This window comes from Ictalurus punctatus, chromosome 11 (genome assembly GCF_001660625.3).
Source record: "Ictalurus punctatus breed USDA103 chromosome 11, Coco_2.0, whole genome shotgun sequence".
Taxonomy (NCBI): Eukaryota; Metazoa; Chordata; class Actinopteri; order Siluriformes; family Ictaluridae; genus Ictalurus; species Ictalurus punctatus.
Genome location: NC_030426.2, coordinates 5233546 through 5253737, shown reverse-complemented (window position 1 = coordinate 5253737; position 20192 = coordinate 5233546). Strand labels below are relative to the sequence as shown.

Here is a 20192-nt window from a genome sequence, read left to right as displayed (position 1 = left end):
AGAGGTGCTCCTACAGATGGGGAGAGAGAGAGAGAGAGAGGACAGAGGACAGAGATGGGGAGAAGGAACCATCTTCCAGGCCATTTACTGTAATCATCATTCTCTAATCAATGAAACCTTTCATCATAAGTCAAGCATGTGTGCATGCAATAGTCACGAGAAAGCCCTTGTGCTTGACAACACATGCAGTATGTACGCTCTGCTTTTTCTCACTGCATGCTCACGAGTACAGCACTCATGCGGTGTTTTCGTATTTCTTCATTCGGCACCTTCCTACGTCAATAAACATGCTATGGACAAAGAGCTATGACTGTTTGTCTCCTTGCATGCATGCCTCGTCTTATATTCCTCCTTTAGTTAAGGACGTCTCGTCAAGCGTGTGCACTTCAAACCCTAGTGGCTGGAGGAGGAACTGCAACTAGTAGCAATAGCGCCGTTGCCCACAGCAACTCCGCACCACTGTGTGTAGTAAAGCTTTTGTTTGAGTTAATTGGCTCTACAAAGAGGGAAAAAAGGATGCCCTCTGTACTTGTCCCTCACCAGGCTGAAAGATTCATCTTGAAGGGAAAGTACTCAGGTGAAAACAAGAGGTGGTCTATTTTCAGGCTGATCCCCTGCCTTGCATTTTAAATGCGCGTGCATGCGTGCGTGTGTGTGCGTGCGTGTGTGTGTGCTTCCTTTGTTGATTTAATTATATAATCTCTCCAAAGTGGACAGCAAGTCGCAGTTTGAAATCGGAACAATGATTACCGATTAGTATAGATAAAATCGGATGTCTTTACGCATGTACGTCAGTCGGCTTCAGCTGGACCTTCAGCACCATCGTCTAGGTTATAAAGAGACACTGTCCTGCTAGTGCGCCGAGAGGCTGTCCTTTTGGCATGAATAGTTAATGAAAGGCTTCATGTGCATTAAAAGCAAGCTGGTGTGTGAGCATCTGTCCTACCAGATCAGTGGTGCTGTTGTATGAAAGGAGAAAGACACACACAAGTAGGAACTGACTAAAATATCTAGAAACCCACCACCTGGGATATACACACGTACATAGACAGACATAGACACGTGCATTCGCATGCACACACACACACACACCTGCTTTGCCGGCTGCCTCCAGCAGTTGCCTTGGTGACCCGTCAGGTTTGGTAATTTCAGCTTCCTGATTGCAGCACTAGCTGTAATTTGCTAAAGTGTCTCTCCTCAAGGGTTCACCTACTGTATCTCTTTCTCTCTCGCTCTCTTTTTTTTCTCTCTCTCTCTCTTTCTCTCATCAACACACATTTCCTTCCCTTGCTGAGTCTTAGCAGAATCTTCAGAAACCTCCTTGTGTTTTGTTGAGACCAAAGGATGTGCTTGAAATAAACAGCTTTTAAGCAACAGTGCTGGATCAAAATGTGTAATGTAGGGGGGGGGGGGGGGGGGGGAGAGAGAGAGAGAGAGAGGAACCTGACTGAGGATATAATACTGAAATTGTGCACATCTGTTTTTATTGGTAACTACAGACCTAATCTCACCAACCCAGACAGTTGCGTGTTAGATGCGTGCTTGTGGTGGAGTTTGCCGAGAAACCCGCGGCGCGTCTCGGTTACATGCGATTCTGTGCTTAAATGAAATCAACTTTTCTCGAGTGATAGCAGCTCTGCTTTAATCACAATATGCCATGTGTTCTCACCGTGCTTCCGGGGTTTCCTCCGGGTACTCCGGTTTCATCCCCCCAGTCCAAAGACCAGCGCTGTAGGCTGATTGGCTTGTCTAAATTGTCCATAGTGTGTGAGTGCGTGTGTGATTGTGCATTGTGATGGATCGACACCCCATCCAGGGCGTCCCCCGCCTTGTGCCCCGAGTCCCCTGAGATAGGCTCCAGACTCCTCGCGACCCTGTGTAGAATAAGCGGTACAGAAAATGGATGTATGGATGCACAAATTCATGTTTTTAGCTGTATGTACATGCACTCTAAAAGCTATGGAATGTCATCTCACACCATTTAAAGCCTGCATTCACTGTCAGTTAACTGTCAGTTCATAACGTGTACAAAGGTGTGTGTTTTTATGGCCTGTCTAGTCACTTGCTGAAACTATCAACAGTATACAGTTGTTGTTTTTTTTTCCACCCCTACTTAAGATTCACACTTTCTGCCACTGTATTTCTATGTCTTCTTGCAAAAAAAAAAAAAGGACTCAGCACTCAAGTTCTTCCACTCCAACTTTGGCAAACCATGTCTTCATGGAGCTGGTTTGTGCACAGGGGCATCGTCATGCTGGAACACCGAGGGAAATTGTAATGCTGTAGCATATATATACATACTATTCAGTCGTGTGCTTCCAGATTCGTGGGAAATGTATGGGGAAGAAGCACGTATGGGTATGATAGTCGGGGTGTCCACAAACTTTTGGCCAGATAGTGTACGTCGTCATCTCCAGCCTTTCTTATTATTTGTTTATTTCTAAATCCAGTCCGCTTTTTCCTGGATTGATTTATTTATTTATTTATTTTCCGATTTCAAAGGCTATTGAGAGCTAATACTTTAGAAACACCCCGTTTCGCATGAAAAATCCGCCAACCTCAGAGGCGTGAAGTACATGAAAGTCATTTTAATAACCTGAAGGGCCTCCCAGAAAATCAAAGTAGGCACCTGCGTAAGCCAATTCCGAATGCAGAAAACTTCGCTGAATATGTATATTGCTGACCATGATGAAGCAGCTACTACATATGAATGAACTTCAAATATATATATATATATATATATATATATATATATATATATATATATATGCTTTAACAAGTACAGCAACACAGTGAGAAACAACTTCAGAAATAAAAGAGCGATTTGAAAATGAGGCACGAAAACAAAGTCACCTATTACCTAATCTTTTAAATCGGACTCGGGCGTTCTGGACTTGTGAGCGTGTCTAAGTCTCTGCCTTGCCATGGTCCCCTGGGCCGTGCCACAGTGAAAGAAACTTTGGTTCTGCAAAATGCCGGTGCTCTCTCGTGTGTAAAACTGCGCCATCGATCCCTTCACAGAAGCTAGGGGCAAGATCAATATGCCACCAAATCCACATAGCCACGCTCCAGAGAATAGCAGCCCATCTCATCACAAACCAAAAGGACTTTTGAGTATGTGTGTGTGTGTGTGTGTGTGTGTGTGAGAGAGTGAGTCTAGAATTTGGTCTGGTCAGAGAGCACGTGGATCCAGGAGATGGTATTAGGTGAAGTTACGGCTCTCGTACTGTTGGGTATAACACACACATTCGCACATTTCTATTGCACTCAGACTGTTTTACTGAGCCTGTCAAAGACTATAGCAGACCCGAGTGTTTTAACGCGAGGTAAAAGTACGCCACCGAGTTTCTTCTGACCTATTTGTGCGGTTATTTATTGTGCAGAGACACGTGTCTTTTTGCTCAGGGAGTGATCTTGGTATATATCCTAGTATAATAATTTCAGAACGCATTCCACGATTTTGGCTACTAACTGTTTTCTTATTTGTGCACTCAGCTCTGTCTTCTATGTATGAGATCTCATTCCATATTATGGCAACATATATATTTTCATTTGTACAGTACATTTACGTGTGGGCGGATGTGGATCAGGTGGTAGAGCGGGGTGTACGCTAATCGTAGGGTTGGCGGTTGGATTCCCGGCCCACGTGACTCCACATGCCGAAGTGTCCTTGGGTAAGACGCCGAACCCCGAGTCGCTCCCGATGGCAAGTTGGCACAAACACATTCCTGCGCAAAACGAGCTCCATGAAGACATGGTTTGCCAAAGTTGGAGTGGAAGAACTTGAGTGTCCCGTACAAAACTCTGAGCCCATTCAATCCATTGGGATGAACTAGAACGCTGACCGTGTGCCAGGCCTCCTCACCTGACATCAGTGCCTGACCTCACTAACGGTCTTGTTACTGAATGAACACACATCCCTACAGCTACCTTCCAAAACCTAGTGGAAAGCCTTCCCAGAAGAGTGGAGGTTATTATAACCGTAAAAGAGGCGTGACGGGATGTTCAACAAGCACATATGGGTGTGATGGTCACGTGTCCAGAAACTTTTGCCCATGTAGTGTATCATTTGCTCGAGGCCAGGCCCTTTGCAAAATACTACTCGTCACTCGTAAAGGATCTGTCAGATAAGGCGATAAAATTCAGTCGAGAGGAAATATGTTTTGATTGAGTAGTCACGGTCAGCTTTCGCATATTCCGGTATAATCCTTTTACAAATCAGTGGTCTAATGTCTGATGTAAGATTGATCTGTTCTAAGTGTTGCTCAAGAGAGATCTGGTATTTAAGTATATTTAATCTCTGTCTAATTTTCCACACCATTAACATTATTTGTAAAGTGTTAGATTTGACACTTGATTTTAAGATCAAAATCGTTGTCCTTCTTTTTATCTTTCAGCTGAAAACTAAGGTTTGGGGGTTTTTTTTTTGTTTGTTTTTTTACACCTGCAGTTTAGTTTGAACCGGAGCACGGTTTGCATGAAAAATTGCTAATGCGAAAGCTGCCTTCCTTGCGAACCAGGAAGCGCACCACGGTACCGAACCCGAGACTTCCTGTAGGAAGTAGGAAGGAGTTCGGCTGCTCCGGAACTCCGTACTCTAAACCCGTTCAGAAACTAAAGTAACCTGCGTCTGTGTTTTAATCAATGATGACATCATTAGTTTCCAAAACACACGTGTACCACGAGTGGCAGGGGAAAGTTGTAGGACACAGAAGAGGTCCACTGCTACATGTAATAGCACCAAAAGAATAAAAGTAAAAATATGGCGAGTCGCGTTGTGTTCTCCATGCTCGTTTGGGATGATGTAAGATGAACTCAAATGCACCAGGGTTCGATAGGATCAAGTAAGTCTGCAACCGGACCAACGCTGCGAGGAGCACCGGGAACAGTCGCACTCGGATGCGGACCGCAGCAAACGTGCCCAGTGTGAAAACCACCTAAAAGAGCTGTCTTGACCAGTTTGGACCAAGTTTCCAGTGGTCTCCCTAATAGAGGTTAAATATATATCTCCGTGTGTAAGTTTAGCTAAGCCCAACATATACTGAGAGTTTGTTTTTCCCATCATTTCTAAATCTAAACTTCCTGCCACTCTGGGGTAATTTCCATATTCTCAGGTCTTTTTCCTTCGCAGTGATGAGTCAGAAGAGACTGCTGCTGAATTTGTTCCAATCGCTTCCACAGACAAAAACAAGATAAAAATATGCAGTCTGGCAAAGTCTCTACAGCCCCCGCCCCAAACTATAATGCCCATAATGCAGTGCACCTAAACTTTAACCCTAGCGTACTCCAATGTTTTTACATACCTCCTATATAAAACCGGCCTGGTAATGTCGTATAATCTGCAACAACGGTCGCCGGATATCATGGGACATTCAAGGTAACATTGTGTAGGGACCATGATAATATTTTATTGCGCAAGCCTCGCGAAACATATGCATTCTTGTTCTGATGGACATTATACTTCATCTCTTTTATCTTCGACGACGGAATAGTGTTCGCCGGAAATGCCACTGATCTGTGTGTACTTAGGTCCTCGTGTTTGTTCTCTCGCGGTATCTCTTTCCGTCTCTATCCCTCACGTGTCCTTGGCCAACACTGGCCTTCTAAAACGCTAGTGGCGATTTTGTGATGGGAATGATTACGGGTTCGCAAATAACATGTCTCTCACTCCCTGCTGCTGACGGTTGATTGGCCACTCTTAGCCCCCTGGGCCGGACAAGCTCTCCTTTAGAGAGCCGAGAGGGAAAGAAGAAAGGATGGAGAGAAGAGTCATACATTTAATGCAATCTAGACAGGAGATAAGTAGATAGACATAGAGACGAACAGGCGGAAAGTGAAGTGTTGGTATAAAACCAAAACTCAAAGGAGCGAAAGAGAGAGAAAGTAGGAAAAGGGTAGGTTTACTTGATCGTACGATATTTGTTTCTCCTGTGATAAAAGCAGTAAGTGACTACAGCTCAGAAGACACTCACGGCTTTTAGCACAGGAGAAACAACACCGAAGCTCTGTTTATGACCCTGTAAAATCAGACTGGTTCTTCAGATTGGACCCTCAAGGTCCGCTGTCTTGCAGCGTTTAGCTCTAACCCCAGTCAAACATACCTGAAAAAGCTAGCCAAGGTCTTGAGGATTACTAGAAAATTACAGGCAGGTGAGTTTGGAAGTTGGAGCTAAACTCTGCCGATTTGAAGAACCCTGTGATAGATCATGCTTCACCGTTTGTCAATATCAAATGTAGTAACATTTTAGACCTCACTGACAAGCATACGCTATTGAACGTCAATCATAAACATAGTTACAGTAAACACTGTTCATTTTTATTATTCGTTAAGCTTATATAACCTGTTCATTTCACAAAATGCATGAATAAAGTAGGCTTTTCCCCAGATTTCTACTAGCCCTAGCTCTGAAACCAGTAGGATCTCAAACTCAAAATTGTTACAGCAGAATGCTACTATAGAGGACTTACTTCAGGTTCGTATCTCCTCCCCCACCAGAGATATTCAACCCGAAAGTGAGGAGAATTTTAGAAAATTGCACTTTCTCACCTCCTTAAGGTCATGAACCTGAAATGTTCTGCATGCACACTATATGTACCTAGGACCCCCCCTAAAAAGACTGAGACTCGAACACTTTAACATTGTAAATTGATAAAAGGGGAACTTTGAGCAGTCTTGCGAATTACATTTAGAATTAAGTTCTAAGTCTAAGGAGCATGTGCAAAAGGTTTATGTATGTACACGAACCTCGCAATGTGCTCTAGAGAATAGATTTTGTCCCAGGGAACCAGGACCTTTCTGAACCGAGATATTGCGGTTTCGGTCAACAGCTGTATAACCAAAATGTGTCGTGTGCCATGACATGAAGATGGCCTTCATAGTTAAACAAAGAACAAATAAACAAAAAACAAACCTGATGGTTTTGCAATGCCAATACATAGAGGCAACTGGCAAGAAAGAAAAATTTCAAACAGTCAAGCAACTTTATAATGACTGGACCACTTGAGATGGACTGACCCATAAGAAAGAGAGAGAGAGAGAGAGAGAGAGAGAGTATGTCATCTATCCCACTATGAAAAGTATGTGCGATTTTGCTCTCTTGGACAACCCAGCCATGGATGGCTGCGGCACGAAACTCACGATCGCCGGCAATAGGGCGGACTCTCTTCAGTTGCAAACACATGTTGAACTGGCAAAGTTTATATCTAATGAATTATGTTTATATATATATATATATATATATATATATATATATATATATATATATATATATAAACATAATATTGCAGTTCTTGGTATTATTTTAGATATTAGGTCAAGCTACCAAAATCACTTTTTATCAGCTCTGCTTAAACCCTGCTTCATGCATTCATAACCTTGCATTTAGTATTCGTACCCTGTGCTACTTACACATTACACCTATACTCGGGTACACGGACACATCGTAGCACAAATCGAATATAAACAGCTATTTCTTATTACATATAAAGCTGTACGCAGCCTCGCACCTCTCTGACCTCACACAAATTCTACTACTACTGTCTATCCATCCATTTTCCATGCTGCTTATCCTACACAGGGAATCTGGAGACCCAAGGGACTCGGGGCACGAGGTGGGGGACACCCTGGACGGGGTGCCGACCCATCGCAGAGCACAATCGAATACACGCGCTCGCACACCACGGACAATTTAGAGATGCCAATCAGCATGTCTTTGGACTCGGGGAGGAAATGGGAGAACCAGAAGGAAACCCCTGTAGCACGGAGAGAACATGCAAACCCCACGCACATACAGTAGAGAAGAGGCAGGATCCAAACCCGCAACTCCGGGGATGTGAGGCAAACCTGCTGACCACTAACACCCCGCCCCCTTTTCTTCCTCTTCTTCTCCTTCTTCTTCTTATTACACTGCAATGTGATATGTTTCCAGGTCACACTCTTGTAAGCCAGTTGTTTTTGTGATTTTCTTTTTTTAATTGGCAGTCTGTGGTATTAGTCTGAACCTGCATTAGACAGTGAGAGGTGTGTGTGTGTGTGTGTGTGTTCTACGAGTGCTCAGGAACACACGCAGCGAACGCTGTTCTTCACCTCGGAATTTGCGCTGCCTATTTTAGCCTTTTAATCTAGCCGTGTAGCTGCTTATCGGCATTCAAATGAACATCTGCATGTAGCTCAAGTGCTCTGTAATCGCTTAAAAGCCCTGGGATTAGGAATGCCTGCTGATGAGCAAGCCGCACCCTCGGGCTCCCATCATGCACTCTGTTCCAGAGGGTCTGGAAACCATGAAGAGACGGGCTTTACTACAGGTTGCTTTAATAGACTCCGAGGCGCCTCAACGGCACACAGGATGTGCACGCTGTAATTTCATTTATGATCTTTTAGAAACGCATTTTGAAGTTTTTCTGATTAAAATGGCCTTTAATTATGATCCCGATTTTCGGTGACTTTTAATTCTTTTTCTCATCTCGGTGTCAAAACAGAGAGCTTAGAAATGAGGTTTTTCAAGGAACCAACTGCTTAAAGGAAGCCGTATGTTCTCCCAGCTGAGTGAAGTACTTTCCTTAAATTGTTTACTTCAAAGAAATAAAAGTCGACTGAGTAATCCCTCCTCCAGAACGTTTGAGGAGAAAATTACAGAAATAATGAGAACTTATGTTTATTGCTAACATGGAAGGGGTTTTTTATTTTTCCTTCTTTTTTTTTTTTCCCCTGTTGTTAAGAATTGCTTCATCAGACTACCAGCTGCCAAATGATTACCTGTATTTTCAAAGCACTTTTGTGTGAATTGCTCCCTGTGGACTGTTATAAATATTGCATTATACTGTATATAACAAACAAGCCAGATGATTCACAGGTTCAGCTGTGAAAAACAAAATTCCCCCATTTTTGCGGAAAGCTGAACGTTTCCTATAATACGGCTCATGGTGCAGTTATGTATTTATGTCACGGGGTAGTAAACAATCCTGTACCAAATGATTGCGTGAGATTTCTTAGTTGCTAGTCATAACGTAGCTTATTGTATACGTTCATAAGCTGCGATATAACCCTACAGTAAACTCAGGCGTGTGTGTGTGTGTACACTTTTCCAGTCAGGTTTCAGTCTTTGTGGACGTTCTCTCTGGTCTCTCTCACAAGCGTAGGTTTGCTCTGGGTTCTCTAGTTTCCTCCCTCTGTCCAAAAACATGGAAGTGGATTGGCTAGGTTAAATTGCTCATAGCTGTAAATGTGTGTGTGGTGCCCTGCAGTGGCCTGGCGTCCCATCCAGGGTGAATTCTCCGACCGTGCTCTCAGTGTTACCAGAAATTGCTCTGGTTACCGAAGCTATTGATAACGATGATGGCATCTAGGTTATCGTTGCTGCGCTTTATTAAACAGCTGATCATGTCAGTTTTAGTGAACTGGATAACTGGGAAAAGAGCCTCGCATGTTCGTGTCTAAGCAGAATCCAGTGCTGGTGCATTCAATTAGCTGAGAAATGAAAGACAGTGTGGAAAGGAAATCCAGATGCATTCTTCTTTCTCAAGTTAACATACTGTATTTCTGAGTGAAGTATTTGGGTGGTTGAGATTTTTTTGTATGCGTCTCCGACGACTATTTTCATAATCGATTAGTTGGGCGATTATTTTTCGATTAATTGGATGGGGGCGGGGCAAACTTTCAGTGCCTTTCCCCCCCCCTCATTTCTTTAAAATTAAATCCTCAAACTGAGGGTTACAAATATAAACTTCAGACTAAAACTTTACAACTGTTTGTCCAATTATATAAGACTGAAAAGAACACAATACATAGACACACCAGAATATATATATATATATAATCTCACTTTCACTGCACTTTGTGTTACTCGCTGCCTTTAGACATATTATTTTACTTGTGTTTACTTTTGATCGTAATGTTTTAATTAGACATTAGAGATCTTACTCGCGCTCCCACTGTTACCGCCACACTGCGAGTGAGGAGCAGCGCGACCTCGTTACTAACGCATCACTTCCGTTATAATAAACGACAGAATCTACCCCGCAAGCGCACGAATACAGCATATAATGACAATAAACTGTCATTAAAATAAACCTCTTAAGCAACTTGCACCGGTTTCCCCAAGCACTTGCACATGGTGGAGCATTTTGAATATAAACATACGTTTGTGCTCGTGCATCATTGTCGTGCTTCCGCGCTACACAAGTTCTGCTTTGTAAAGTTTGCAGGTTACGGTCTTCTTCAGTGTGTTTAATATAAAATGCTCCCTGCCTTTGAGGACTTGGAGGTCGCACACGTTCTTCCTCATGTTAGGAATAAAAGGTAACGTTGACGAACAGTAAACTGAAGAAAGTCAGTGTCGGTGACTCTGGGTATCTGCTGAAGCTAGCGGTGTCGCATTACATGCGTATGACCTCATGCGCCGTCGGCTAGGAAATGTCTTATACTTCCAGTTAGTAAAAGAAACACGCTAGTCTTACATTTGAGACAATATTACTTTTCTAAATTTCACACACTAGATGGTCGAGTACGCAGTGCATAGTGTAAGTGTACAGTACTTCATTTGGGACACAACTTTAGTATTTACTCTCTGAAGCGTGTTTTCGGAACAGAAGTAAGGAAGACCAACTAATCGATAATGAGATTCGTTGACAACGATATTCATTATCGACTAGTTGTTGCAGCTCTAGCATCTGCTTTTCTTTACATAATGAATGTCACCATTTTAGCAATTCAGCTGCTTCAATTCTCTCGTCTACACCAGGGCTGTCATATGAACTTTCCAGCTCTGAATATTCATTGAGTTGAAGACAAAACTGCACACTTTGTGCTTTCGAATTTAAGATGTGTAGCAAGCACTAGCATTTTAATGAAAACATACTAGTGAAGAAATGAGACGCAAGATATTAACAATACGCTAACGATGTTTTCTGAAGAAGAAAAATCTAGAAAGAACAGTTCTAGTGTTTCAAAGTAATCCAGTTGTAGTCAATAATGTCAGGGATTGAGCCGCTGAAGCTGAACAGTGAACGAATAACGGTAAACTGAAGCGCTTGACTAGCGGGTTGATGAACTCACCCAAACGCATCCTATACACATGAGATTAATCACATTTACACAACATAAACCTAATATTACATCCTGCTTCTGCACAAAATGACACGAACGCACATGTGAAGTTGAACGTAAGTAAGACGCTGGGTAGAATGGGTAAGTCACGTTGTGAATACGCTCTTTCCGTAACAACGCAGTAAAACACGGACGACGAACAACTGAAGCATAAAGAATTCATAATATTGTATTACAGTAGTGTACTCAATGTAATAATATTATTTCAGAAGAGCAGGTTTTCACCTCAGTTGCAGTTTTCACATGTTTTTGTCGATTCATGTTTACGTTAATATATAAAATATGTGGATATTTGGTTAATTTTTGCATTTTCTCATCAACTAAAATGCCGTTGACTAATATTCCACGCCATTTAGGTCAGAGTAAAAGTGACTAAAATGAACAAACATGACATGACGAAGAGAAAAACTTATTCTTTGACATTCCGATTCCACTTAAAATGACAATAATATCAATATGGTTTATCGCAATTATGTCGGGGACAATATATCGTCCGACAAAACTAGTTATCATGACAGGCCCAGTGCCAAGGTCAAAGTTAGTCCTCACCCCCGCGACATGTATATTAACATGTCTTTTCACTTCTTTTTTTTTTTCTTTTCTCCATCATTCCCATGAATCACGCAGTGATGTAGTCAAAAGTCAGATCCGGTCGAAGACATGAGTCAACACGGAAAAATAAGGTCACATTTGATTTCAGGTTGTCTTTTAAGGTCACTTTATTAAAGTGCGTAGGGCTGGTCAGCTGGTCACCTGACTTTCATAAATCAGGAAGGTGTTTCTGAGAGAGTAGATCATTGCTTTGGCCTCTGTTCCTTCCTTTTCACCTCAGTGACCAGCTTCCTACTCGCAGCATGCCTGTGTAACTGGCCTCATTCTCATCGCTGGATCACCATTTCTTGCATCTCTTTACTCAACCCATCCCCTGACACCTCTGATAGTTCGCGAGATAAAGTGGTATGTCAATAGCACACGTCACTTTTACTCTGCCATGGCGATAATTCGGTAGCACGTACTTACGCTTATTCTTTCGTTGTACGTCACTGTCTAGTTTACCATATCGTGATCTCAGCCTCAATGTCCACATATGTGTTTGTTCATGTCAGTAAGTGTTTGTGCTGTCAATGTTTGGATCTGAGCCTCGTCATAAGCATTTAAATGCCCAGCGTACCCGGTGTGACTGTGCAAATGACAAATAAACGACTCTTGATGTTTTTGTTCCATAGCCCCGTTTACCCAGCATGCTCCCCTCCTCTCCTCTCTCACCCAGCATGCTCACCTCTCCTTATTTCATAGGGGCTTGCGGCTCTTTGCTAGATCCCTTTCCCCATCCGGGACTCGTGTCTTATTTTTTTTTCTCCAGCTCCAGTACTGACCCTGGTGCTACTCCCAACCCCGCAAGCAGCTGCAGCCCTAGTTTCAGCTGCTGTGGGTCCCGCCGTCACTTTTCATGGCACAAAACACACTGTGAAAGCTTTAATAAATGAATCGCTCACACGTTATAGCAAGTCTTGACTGGTCACTTTTCAGTTCTGCTTAACAGATCGGAACGCTCCAGATGCCACGCCCATTCCCCCCCAAATACACTAGAAGTACAAAGACCATTAAAATAGTAGAATGGTAAAGTTCGAAAATTGGATTCTAATTTTGCACATAGCTTTTAAACGGGCTTATCAGTCATTTAAACGGGCTTATCGATCACATCAGTCATTTGAACTGTTCAACAATTTGTGTTAAACAATTTGCATTTAGACCAAAAATTCCATTACGTGACAAAATGTCAGAAAGTTACATCTCAGTTTGCCCATGATCTCTGCTCTTAGTGGATGATGGATCAAGGACAGTGTGGTGGCTGAGTGGAAGCCTTGTGTCTCTGTTATCTCTTTTTATTTTTTTGTCTCATTCAGCCCCACTCTCTGGCCAGTCTGTGGCCTAATGAAGAGCAGCAAATGAAATGTGTGATTGTGTTTGATAGGAAGTCGGTTTCCATTAGAGGGCCATTGTACACTCTCTGATGGAGATCTCTGGAGTCCGAGTGCCTGGAGAGTGTCTCAAAAACAGAGTGCTGAGCCAAATCAGCAAGGTCTTGAAATGTGAATGGATCAATGAAAATTTATTTGATGATTAAAATACATACAGTTGCAATCAAACGTATTCACCGCCCACTGCAAATCAGGTTTATTGTCGAAATGTACAGACTTTCAGCTGTTTACGATGAACAGATCAAACAAAAGTGGTCGGAATAGTTCAACACGGTGAACGCTTCAAGCGGTTTCCCCAAATTCAACTGAAAATGCGACTCATAATGACTTCTCCAGTCTCAAAATTATTCAACTCTCTGAATAGAATCCCTCAGAACGGCACAAATATGCAACACAGGTGTTGTCTCAACGCACCTGATGCAACTAGTCAAGAGCTTCATTCGTTGCAGCAGGTGTGCTTGAGCTGGAACACATGAAATACCTGAACTGGCTAGGGGTTTATTGAGTGTACACTACCTGCACGGGGCAGAAAAAGGAAGCTATCTATGGCTGCAAGCAGATTTGTGAGAAGGCAGGTTGTGAAAAACCCTCGAGTGACTGCAAAAGACCTGCAGCAAGACTTTGTGGCATCAGGCACTGAGGTTTCAGTGAGCAGAGTAAGGCGTGTACTAAACGCAGTACATCACTACTGACCCCAAAACACAAGAAAAATCACTCAAACTCATATCAATAATCCACAGGAGTTTTGGGATTCTGTTCTGTGGAGCGATGAAACAAAACTGGAACTTTTCTGCACGGTGGATCAGCGGAATGTCTGGAGGAAGAAGAATGAAGAAAGAACACTCTGTCCACAGTCGAGCATGGTGGAGGCTCGGTGTTGCTCTGCGGCTGCTTTGCATCCTCTGGCACTGGAAACCTGCAGCGTGTGGAAGGCGAGATGGGTTCATTGAAGTATCAGGAAATCCTACGAGAAAACATCATGACGTCTGTGAGGAAGCTGAAGCTTGAGCGTCACTGGACCTTCCAACAGGACAATGATCCCAAGCGTACCTCAAATTCCACCAAGGCTTGGTTGGAGAAGAAGTCCTGGAAGATTCTACAGGGCCGTCACAGTCACCTGACTTGAACCCCATAGAAGATCTCTGGTGGGATGTGAAGAAGGCGGTTGCAGCACGCAAACCCAAGAATATTACTGAACTGGAGCCATTGCTCATGAGGACTGGGCAAAGATTCCTCAGGGACGCTGCCAGAAGCTCTGCATCTCGTTTGCAGCAGGTCATAACAACAAAACGGTGCTCTACTATAATACTAAAGATGCTTGCCATGATGGGGGTGAATAATTTTGAAACTGGAGAAGTCATTATAAGTTGCATTTTCAGTTGAATTTGGGGAAACCACTTGAAGCATTCGTCATGTTGAACTATTTCAATTACTTTTGTCTGATTTGTTCATCGCAAACAGCTGAAAGTCTGTACATTTTGACAATAAACCAGATTTGCAGTAGAGGGTTGAATACTTTTGATTGCAACTGTATAAGATGCCCACAATAAGAAAAAAAAAACACACACACACACTGTAGCTTATTTCCATTGTGGATATCACACAAAACAAAAAGATACTGTGCCGTCACTATACACGTGCTTGAACAATTGATGATTTGCACATAAGATGATAGAAGAATTTGCTTGGAAAGCTGAATATTATGCTTGAGTGTTTGGTGATAATAGAGTTTGGTTTTATGTGCACACAAAATGTCAGCAAACTGTCTTTGATATCAAGGCTTAAGCTTGGAGCCTGAAACTGCACGTATTCCATAGTGTGACCTTTAACAACATAAATGCTGCAGAAAGTAACGTAAAACTAATACACACACACATTTGTCTTTCTAGCCTTGTGAAGACTACTGGCATTATTATTACTAATTATTTCAGTACCTACACCTAAATCTAACCCCGAACTTTAATTTCAGTAACCAATAGGAAACCTTTTAGCTCTTTTATTTGACCCCAAAAGGCCAAAACTGTCAGATGATCCTGTTTTTTGTGGGGACATTTGGTCCCCTCCAAGATCTGAAAACATGCACACACCGTCTAACATAGATCACTCACAAAGTCACAAAAAAAAAAAAAAAGCCTGAACTAGAACAGGACCAACTGGGACAGCTAGTTAAATTCATTTTCTTTGTTGAGAATCTGCAGACAGATCAGATCAGGACACATGGGGAGTGTGTGTCATGTAATTATAAATTAATTAATGTGTGTCTGGGTGAGATATGGATGCAAAGTCAAAGCTGTCTCCATGGATAACACCGAGACCATTTGCCATTTAAATGTCAAAATGTCCCGACTTATAAAACGAGAGCTTTGTGGATGGATCCAAAGTGTCAGAGTAAATGCGTTTGAGGGTAGCATGAGGATATATGTACAGTAACTTTATATAAGAAGTGTATGAAATGGGTATTGGAAAATACTTTTGGGTAATAATGACAAAAACATATTACACTTGGGGTAGTATGTGTGTTTATCCTAAGTCCAAGAAAAACTAGGACAGTGAGATTGAGATAGACATAGCTTCAGCAGGTGGCCTTGCCACCGCATGGACAAGCAGTGGGCAAGAGTGACCATGGATTTACACCCGTGTGTGTGTGTGTGTGTGTGTGTGTGTGTGTGTGTGTGTGTGTGTGTGTGTGTGAGTGATCAGGGTGTGTGTGAGAGAGTGAGTGTGAGTAGGAGTGATCAGGGTGTGAGAGTGAGTAGTAGTGATCAGGGTGTGTGAGTGTGAGTAGGAGTGATCAGGGTGTGTGAGTGTGAGTAGGAGTGATCAGGGTGTGTGTGTGTGTGTGTGTGTGTGAGAGTGAGTAGGAGTGATCAGGGTGTGTGTGAGAGAGTGAGTGTGAGTAGGAGTGATCAGGGTGTGAGAGTGAGTAGTAGTGATCAGGGTGTGTGAGTGTGAGTAGGAGTGATCAGGGTGTGTGAGTAGGAGTGATCAGGGTGTGTGTGTGTGTGTGTGTGTGTGTGTGTGAGAGTGAGTAGGAGTGATCAGGGTGTGTGAGTGAGTAGGAGTGATCAGGGTGTCACAGTTCCAGATCTTCTATCCACAGAAGAATAGTAGTTTTCTACACTGAAATGCAGTGCTGTCGTTGTGTGGAACCTAGTAGGAGAGACCAGGATAAACACGTTGACATGTGCGGTGTCTAAGACAGTAGTCAGCATAACTGTTTTACCCAGAGGACCAGAGTCAGAACTCACACACACACACACACACACACACACACACACACACACACACACACACACACACTCTGCAGGCCAGTGCCCTCTCAAGCAATTCTGCTGCCAGACAAGTGCTATTTATAGCAAACTCTCCCATCCTCTCCCAACTCTCTCTCTCACTCTCTCTCTCTCTCTCTCTGTCTCTGTCGCACACACAAAACATCTTGCAGCTCTGGTTTATTTCTTATTTCTCTTTCCCAAGCTCTCTTGTCTCACTCTTCCCTTCCATCATAATCGCATTTGCTGTCTCTTTCTCTTCCTGTCTCTTCTCTCTCTTCCTCCATCATTTTCCTTTTATATCCCTTCCATCATAATCTTTTCTTTCCCTTCTGCCCTATTCTTCTTTCTTTTCCTCTCTCATTCCTGTCTTTCCTCGTCAGTCCCTTCAGCGTCTCTCTTTTTCCTCCCTGTCTCTTTTATCGACTGTCTACATCTATTTTCCTGTGACTTTCTTGCTGTCTCTATTCCTCTGCCTCCGCTCTCTCTCTCTCTCTCTCTCTCTCTCTCTCTCTCTCTCTCTCTCTCTCTCTCTCGCTCTCTCTCTCTCTCTCTCTCTCTCTCGTGCATTTAGCAGATGGGATAAAAATTGTGAAAGGGGATATCGACTATGCTTTCCCCTGTCTAGGGAGGCAGTTTGTCATCACAGCCACTGGGACTTGCTGCGTTCGCCTTGGCAGCTCGAAGAGGAGCTGGAGCCAGGCCAAAAGTGAAAAGAGAAAGAGGGAGACGGGGTGAGAAAGATAGAGACATAGAAAGAGAGAGAAACGGTGAGATTGAAAGAGAGTGGTGTTCAGACATAATAAAAGAAGTGACGCTCGGATCCTACACTTAGGCGTCCTGCGCTCCATTGCCCTTGAGAGCCTGTCGTCTTCGGGTACACGAAGAAGACACGAGCAGAGGAGAGAGGGAGGAGAAGAAATACAGGCCGCCTGCAGAGATCAGACAGCAGGGATTCTCACTGCGCGACTGTGGTGGCATTAGACGAGATGGATATGCTGCTCTCAACCTCTGTTTAAACTTCATTACACAATACACATTACTCCTCTCAATAGAGTTAAGTAGCATGGCAGTTGTGTGCTATATTTAGAGATCAGATTCCAAACACAGTGTCTGATGCCAGAAAGACGCACTGGAACCAGGGGAGAAAAAAAAAATTCTGTTCTTGTTGCTTCATTTGGACGTTTTGTGCTAATTACTAGAGAAATCATGTCAAGGACATTTCAGAGGCAAGACTGAATGTAGACTGGTGTTTTCTGGAACATTGCGCAATCTTCCTCGCGCTCTCTGGACTATTTCAGGACACACTCAGCAATACCCCGATAATGGGCTTGGTTTCATTTTCAGGCCATTGAGATCGTGGTTTTCATCACACTAGGTGGTACTACTTATGCTAATACGTACTACTACTATAATAAAATAATTCCAATCATTTTCAGTCATTTGAATTGGATTGCGATATTTAGCTCAAATTAAACCACGTATCGATGCAGGAGCGCATTATCTGGAATTTCAGCAGAGAAAACACTCTGTCTGTTTCTGTTAAGTTAATTGGCGTTATTTAAATTTACACAAAAGTTAAAAAAAATAAATAATATAACAAAATGTCATCCATGATGCAACCGCAGCAATTTCAGAAAGATTTATGGGCTAATATGTGTCTTCTTTAACCACAAGCAGTTGGCAAAGCGTCCTCTCGATGTCTAACCTCTAATCTATTTTACAGTAATGAATCTCTCAAAATCGCACCAACCGACAAACCACATAAAAAGACGGATTGACATTTCTGTCTCCTAAGTGTGGCCTAAGGATAGGGTCATTATTTCATTACCACGATTTCCCATTAGCAAGCACGGAACACGTCGGGAAAATCAACACAATTTGTATATTCGTACCAGGCCCTTGCGAAGGACAGATCATTCAGAAATTGGATTGGGGTAGAAATAGATTCGAGCAGGCTTCAAATTTATATTTATTTCTCAATGTTAATTTATGTTCTCTGTTGTTTGTTTGTTTTTTTCCCCCCCAGGAGAGTGCAATAGAGTACTACGACTCCAAGGCTGAATCTGATTACGTAAGTGGCATTTCTGTTTTGCGTTTTGAGAATGGATGACTTAATTTGTACTGGTGCTGATTTATGTGAAATGTGTATACTTGCAGGGTGTAAAGACACTGCGGTCGGAACTCCCACAATAAATGAACTGTTTTTCTCTCACAAATCGGAAACCCTAATCCTGAAGCACATCTCTAATGGTTTTAATGGCAGTCTGGGACTCTCTGGGGTGCTTTACTTGGTAGTCCTCTACAAGGACAAAATCCAAAAGATTCAACAGGCAAAGCAAGGGCCTACACGCAGCAAAGAGAACCTACGCCAATAGGGGTAACTGGCAAGACCTTGCAAAGATTACACGGGCTAATACTCAGGTGATGGTGACGTTTGTTGGCGAGAAGGTGAGAGATCCCAGGCTGGTGTGACGGAACCCCGTGGCCATGAAGCCTTTGGGTACTGGGAGATGAGTATGGGGGAAACATGGTGCTAGCAGTGGTGTCAGGATATCCAAACACTGGGATTGGCAAGACTTCACAAAGATGCAGTGCATGTGTAAGCTTTATATATTCCTAGCTCTTCTCCTAGGAAGTAACCTGGAAATGGTGAACCAGAAGCTAAGCTAATAGTCAGTTGAAGGTGACCTCTGTTGGCAAGGAGGTGTAATGTCATGAGCTGGTGATAGCGGTTCTTTTCTGTACATGAAAGGTCACAGCTCTTTTTACCCAATACAGCCAGTGCTGATTGATTTATCATTGCCAAGAAAGGCACTGATTCCAGAAGTCAGCCAACCACAAAATGCAGGACATGACTGAAGGTGAGAGAGAGTGGTACAGGGACGCACAGAGCGTGATGGAGGAATCATAAATCAAAGAGCGATTTTTTTTTTTGTTGTTGCAGGGCAGGCATGTGATTAATGGTTGGCTACTTTAGGGGCCGTCAGCATCCATAATTGGAGGATATAACTCATCATTAAGGAGGCCAAGGGGACAACCCCCTTGACACACCCTTTTGACCCCCATCTTGCCCCCTGCTGGCCTGAGAAACATGGGGCTGTAGGGCACAAAGTTAATTCCCTCACACAAATGTGCACTACACACACACAGCTTTAGCTTACTTTGTGGAAATCTGTTCAACTTCAGAAAAAAAAAAAACTACAAGCAAACAGTGATCCACTTCCTCCTCCTACACACTCACACATCCCCCAGCCAGGCACTTTCTGTCAATGTCTGAGCGTTATTAAAGTGTCTTTTTGTTCAAGGCACCAATAACGTTAAGTCCCTGCGTTTTTTCCAACGTTGAATAATCGATTGCTTGATGGTTCCAAAAACAGGAGAAGGAAGGAAAAAAAAAAAAAAAGCATAAAAGCACCTACAATTTCACTGTCGTCAAGAACTCCAGACTCTATGAATATGAAAATCTCTGGCTCGTGAGTCGGAGACTTAAGTGAAAAAGTTACATCAGTGAGATGTTCAGGTTACACACATGCATAAGGCACTTTCCTGAGTGCCCCATTCAGATGATTAGAATTGCCTGTGTGTAGTTCCCACCTCCTTGGCTGCATCTCTCTTGAGTAGAAGCATCCAAAAAAAAATTAACGTGAAGATAAAAAAAAAAAAAAGGGATAGAAAATGTGAACTTAAAAAGCAGAATGTGCGCACAAGAAGTCTAGTTACAAGACACTAAATCGAGGTCTTGAAATTGTACACTGGCTATTTTATCACGCTTTCGACTGAATATTTAGATTTCTTGAGTCAATAAAATAACAACGTTCCTGTAAAGAAAGCATG

At 42.8% G+C, this 20192-nt stretch overlaps 1 protein-coding gene across 4 annotated transcripts in view; it reads left to right on the top strand.

The window, feature by feature from the left end:
• cacna2d2a (calcium channel, voltage-dependent, alpha 2/delta subunit 2a) overlaps positions 1–20192 on the top strand; it is a 337274-nt gene that overhangs the window by 214109 nt on the left and 102973 nt on the right. For all 4 annotated transcript variants that reach the window (XM_053683490.1, XM_053683489.1, XM_017480023.3 and 1 more), the window contains one exon: positions 18385–18429. In XM_053683490.1, the coding sequence (XP_053539465.1) occupies positions 18385–18429 (45 nt within the window). The remainder of the gene's footprint in view (positions 1–18384; positions 18430–20192) is intronic.